At 33.9% G+C, this 5,570-nt stretch overlaps 1 protein-coding gene across 1 annotated transcript; it reads right to left on the bottom strand.

The window, feature by feature from the left end:
- Positions 1 to 3,630: 3,630 nt before the first annotated feature.
- LOC139515114 (uncharacterized) lies at positions 3,631 to 4,845 on the bottom strand. Its single transcript, XM_071304676.1, has one exon. It carries the CDS (start codon positions 4,843 to 4,845, stop codon positions 3,631 to 3,633), a length of 1,215 nt encoding a protein of 404 aa, XP_071160777.1.
- Between the last annotated feature and the right edge of the window lie 725 nt (positions 4,846 to 5,570).

The raw sequence follows: 5,570 nt of genomic DNA, 5'->3' as shown, positions 1-5,570 counted from the left end.
TCAGTGAACTATGTAGAATACTCATATCCTAACTTATTCAACGTCTGAATGTTAAAAATGGTTTTGGTATGAGAAATGTACTTAGCACTACAATGGTATTACACTAGTAAAACTATTGTTGATTCTTCAGTCGGTCTTTCTAATACCTGCGTCTTTACAGAATGACTTGAGCTAGCCTTGAATACTTGCAGTAGAGGTTGTAGCGGTGACTGTTTTAATACGTAGAGAGAACATCTGAATATACCAATCAAGGGCTAGAGTACCCTGGTGAATGTTAAATTTTCGAGCGACTTTAAAAGAAGGGCGAAAGATAGATACCATATAGTGACAGCCAAACTCATAGATAGAAAATAAACTGACACGCCATGGCTATAAAAAGAAAAAGACAAAGAGACAAATAATAGTACACAAAACATAACATAGAACACTAAAGACTCAGCGACACGAACCCCAGCAAATACTGGGGTAATCTAAGGTGCTCCAGAAGGGTAAGCAGATCCTGCTCCACATGTGGCACCCGTTTATAAGATTTCCGATATTAATTTTGAATGAATCAACAAATGTGAAGATTTAAATCCCTTTATTAAAAAATGACAAAGGTGCGTCTCTGTGGTTAAAAGGAAATCATTAATGATGTTCGGTGTAATGTAGTGTTTAATCGAAGATAATAGCTAAACGATCATTTATTTCTTCTGCCTTGTTTATTAGAAAAGAAAATTGAAATAGTGAGAACGAGTGTCTGTTATTGTTGTAAAAGTAGTGAGACTGGAAGAACCTCGATGATAAGCAGTTTTATTCATACCCAAAATAGTTCAAAATTCAGAATTGGCGTTTTTTTAACGGATTTTTTTATAGTGAAAACACAGACCTTAAAAAAATGCTACCATTATCACCTATGTAAAAGTGAAATCACAAAATACAGGGGTGGTGTCCTCGAAAGTATCCTAAGATTCGTCCTAAGTAATAGATAAGACCAATTTTACGATGGACTTAGGATCGACTCTTAAGTTGTGTCTCGAAGCTATCTCAGACGCATCTTATGTTAGGACGTCCTAAACATATCCTATGTGCGAAATTCTAAATAGTTAAAGTAATTGTTTGATAAAACATTTAGTAAAGACAAAACCAATTGATAAAATTGTTTACGAAATTTTTTAATAATATGTATTTAATCAAATGCATGATTTTAAATGTAATTATACAAAATATATCAAAAAGGATTGTGATTTAAACTGGAAAATAATTTGTTTAGAAATGAGAATATTGAATTAGTAGTGTCATCGTATCGTATAACACGAAGTTCAAAGTTTAAAATCATGCACCATTTCTTTATACGAGTTAATAACCGATGGTGCGTTTCATTTCATGGCCATCTTCACGTGAATAATAGAGAAAAAAGCATGCACAAAGTTAGGATGTCGATATGATGATCTTAAGACACCTAATTGGTTGTCCTAAAGTTAGGACAAAAAATGTGATATATATAAGTTATACCTACCTAAGTCTACCTAAGTGTTTCCAAACGCAGGAGATCAGCTTGCTCCTCTATATTTGGCTCTATTTCACTGTCACTATCACTGTTGATTACTGTGCTACCTCCGATCATGAAGTTGTAATCTACTGTGTAGTCATAAATCATAGGATGTTCTTTCCAATATTTATCTAGTCTTCGTTCGAATGTTTTAATGTTTTTGGCAGTTACAATTGTCTCAGGAAAACTGTTCCAGACTTCCACTACTCTGTTGGTAAAATAATACTTTCTAACATCCAGCCTGCTCCTGTTCTTGACTAACTTCAATGAATGCCCTCTTGTTGTTGAACCACTACTTAATGTGAAAATACCACTTGATTCCCTTTCATCATAGATGTGATTGAGAATCTTGTACGTCTCGATCATGTCTCCTCGTAGTCTACGATATCTAAGTGTTGGTAATTTCAAGAGTTTTAATCTGTCTTCGTATGATAGATCTTTCAGGTTTGGAAGCATTTTTGTAGCCCGTCTTTGTACGTTTTCGACTGATTCAATATCCTTTTTCTTATACGGACTCCAAACACTGCTGGCATACTCTAGATGGGGTCTAGCTAGTGCTTTGAATAGTAAACAGAAACTCTTGTAGTCTAAATACTTAAATGACTTACGGATTAGTCCTACTAGTTGGTTGGCTTTGTTAACCTGTGTTTGTATATGCTTGTCAAATTTAAGCTTAGAGTCTATGTTTACACCTACATCTTTCTCACATTCCACAGTTTCAAGAGTTGTTTCTGCACCATCATGTGTTGGCATCTTGTATCGCCCATCTTGGTTCTTCGTTTGTTTCGTGGATATTGGCAGTAATTTGCATTTATCTGGGTGGAACCCTAACAGCCATTTCTCACTCCATCTGAACAACTTGTCTATGTCTTGTTGAACTATGTCTATATCATTTGGGGTTTGTATATCTCTATATAATTTAGTATCGTCTGCACACATAAGGGTAAATCGTTTATAAAAAGAACAAACAGTGTTGGTCCGAGAACTGACCCTTGTGGTATGCCACTAGTTACATTATGCCACTGTGAATAATTTCCATTAACTTGTACTCTTTGCTTTCTACCATGTAAGAAGCTCTGGACCCAGTTACATGTTTGGTTACTAATTCCATACGATTTTAACTTGTTAATTAAACGCTTATGTGGAACCTTATCGAAGGCCTTCATAAAATCAGTGTAGATAGCATCAATAGATCCTCCATTATCTAGAATTTCAGTCCAATGGTCTAGTACTTTTAACAGTTGTAAACCTGTTGATCGTCCCCAGATAAATCCAAATTGTCTATCACTAAATAGGCCGTATTTGTTCATATGGTCAACAATTCTCTTTCTTATTAATTTTTCCATGATCTTACATATAATACTTGTGAGGCTAACTGGTCTGTAGTTCGACGCAAGCTTTTTATATCCCTTTTTAAACAACGCTGTTATCTGACCGATTTTCCAACCTTCTGGTACAATACCGGATGAAAAAGAACTATTAAAAATGATACAAAGTGGAAAGTCAATTATATCTGCAAGTTCATATAAAACTTTAGGATGTACCTGGTCAGGCCCTGGTGACTTTGACGTTTTTAAGTTTTTAAGTAATTTGTTAATTTCTTTTGGTTTAAAGACTTCATCACTAGACGGTTCATCGTACTTAATATATTTTGCTTGCATTTCCTATCATGATTTTCTTGATAGAGGGTTACTGCTCACAAGGAAGCTATTAAATCAAGAGTTCCAAATGGTGAAGTTGAAATCATCCCTTCGTAAATTTTACGGACGCCATCACGAGTTGGTTGACCGTTATGGAATAACCATTTCACAAATGATATCGGATATGTTCCTCACGTCGTAACTACAATCCCCTTCCCTTTCATGAATTTGACCTACCGAATTAGACTATTACCGGATTTGTAATCACATAAGCAACACGACGGGTGCCGCATGTGGAGCAGGATCTGCTTACCCTTCCGGAGCACCTGAGATCACCCCTAGTTTTTGGTGGGGTTCGTGTTGTTTATTCTTTAGTTTTCTATGTTGTGTCATGTGTACTATTGTTTTTCTGTTTGTCTTTTTCATTTTTAGCCATGGCGTTGTCAGTTTGTTTTAGATTTATGAGTTTGACTGTCCCTTTGGTATCTTTCGTCCCTCTTTTAAAAAAGTTTCATCCTCATCATCTTCTTTAGTGAATACACTTGTGAAAAATTCGGCAAGTATTTCAGCCTTATCAGTGCAATTGCTTGCAATAAACGTTTTGCCATCTCTTTTATCGTGAAGTTCAGAAATACCACTTTTCGACTTTCTCTTTGAGTTAATATATGACCAAAAATGTTTACAATTTGTCTTTGCTGATTCAGCAATATCTTTTTCACGGTTTTTACGTTCTCTAATTACAGTTGATTTTGCCTTGTTCCTAGCTTTAGTATACTCCCTATAACTATCATTGTCTCTCTTATTTGAATACTTTTCCCATGCTCTATGTTTTTTCCTTATTACTCTTCTAGCCTCTACACTTAAAGGTTCTTTATTAAACTTCTTTTTCGATACTTTCATTTTAGGAATATGGTTGTTCATTGCTATTTGTAATCTATCCATAAAAGCACTAACCTTTTCTTCAGTGTTTTTGTCTGTTAATAATTCTTCCCAATTAACATTTAAATCTTGACGTAACATTTCAAAGTCTGCTTTAAAGTAATTAAACTTTTCCGACTTAGATACTTCTTGTTTAATATAACATTTATAATCAAAAACTAAAACGTTGTGATCACTATGCCCTACTGGCTCTTGATATTCTATATTGTTAATAAAATCTTTATCATTTACCAATACTAAATATAATAGTGATGGTTCCTGGTTTATGCGATACCTCGTAGGTTGATCTACCATTTGCTGGAAGAAGCAGTCTCTTATACATTCTAAAAAGTTTTCACTTATACTGTCTTTGGCGGACCAAGTTTCCCAATTTATAGACGGAAAATTAAAATCTCCAGTTAGAAGTATATGTGTATATTTTTCTTCTAAGTTACTTATTTTCAATAATAGTTCATTTAATAATCTATGATTCTCTTCTGTTGATGACGGACTTTTGTATATACATCCTACTAAAAGTTTATCATTATTCATTAGATTAATCTTAGCACATGTGAATTCCTTAAAATCGTGATTAAAAGTTATCTCCACTGCTTGCAGCTCTTGCTTGATGTACATTATTATACCTCGACCATTATTTGGTGGAAAATTTTCTGGGAAAATGTCATAACCCTCTAATGCTAGTTCTGATTTATTCACTACATATCTACTGTTCTTCGGAAGAACTTCTGTAACCATAATTATATCTGGGTTTACTTCATTGTTCATAAATCGTAATTTAAATTCATCGATCGTGTTAATAAAGCTATCAACATTTGTATAAATACATTTCAGTTTCGTAAAAGTATTATAGTCTTTTTGTACATTAAAATGCTTATCACCACAATTCTTCAACACATTTACATTATTTACATTGTTCAATTCTTTTAATTTTCTTTTGGCACTCTTATTATTTTCCTTGCCCAAGGGGGCCCTCTTACTATGTATAAGTGTTTCCCCGACTTATGATTTTCATTTTTCTCTTTAGCTTCTGTCAATTTAGCTTTGTTTTGTTCTCTTTCAGTCTTAGTCATATCGTGTGTAACACTAATGTTGCCAAATTTACTTTCTTTGTCAACTGCTTTCAGCTTTGTTAAATTTTTCATAAGTTTTTTTTTAATATCTACATTTTCTCATGTTACCTTCATTGGCCTAGGCTTCTCTGCATTTTCTTCTCTCTTTCCTATTCTGACAATATTCTTAATACCTTCAGCATCAGTTTCTAAGTAATTGACTAGCTGGGTAACAACTAAAGTATCAGCCCTTTTACGTACGTCTGGGAGTTTGTCTGTGTGTTCAATAATGCCATGTATTATAATGTTTTTTTCTTTATTTGTGCTATCTCTTATTTCAGATACCCTTTTTTCAACTGATTTTTCTATGTCACTAGCAACATCAACTGTTTTACATGTACCTGTACCTAT

Source organism: Mytilus edulis, chromosome 3, assembly GCF_963676685.1.
Source record: "Mytilus edulis chromosome 3, xbMytEdul2.2, whole genome shotgun sequence".
Classification (NCBI taxonomy): domain Eukaryota; kingdom Metazoa; phylum Mollusca; class Bivalvia; order Mytilida; family Mytilidae; genus Mytilus; species Mytilus edulis.
The sequence above is the reverse complement of the archived record's forward strand: the minus strand, read 5'-3'. Positions and strand labels throughout refer to the sequence as shown.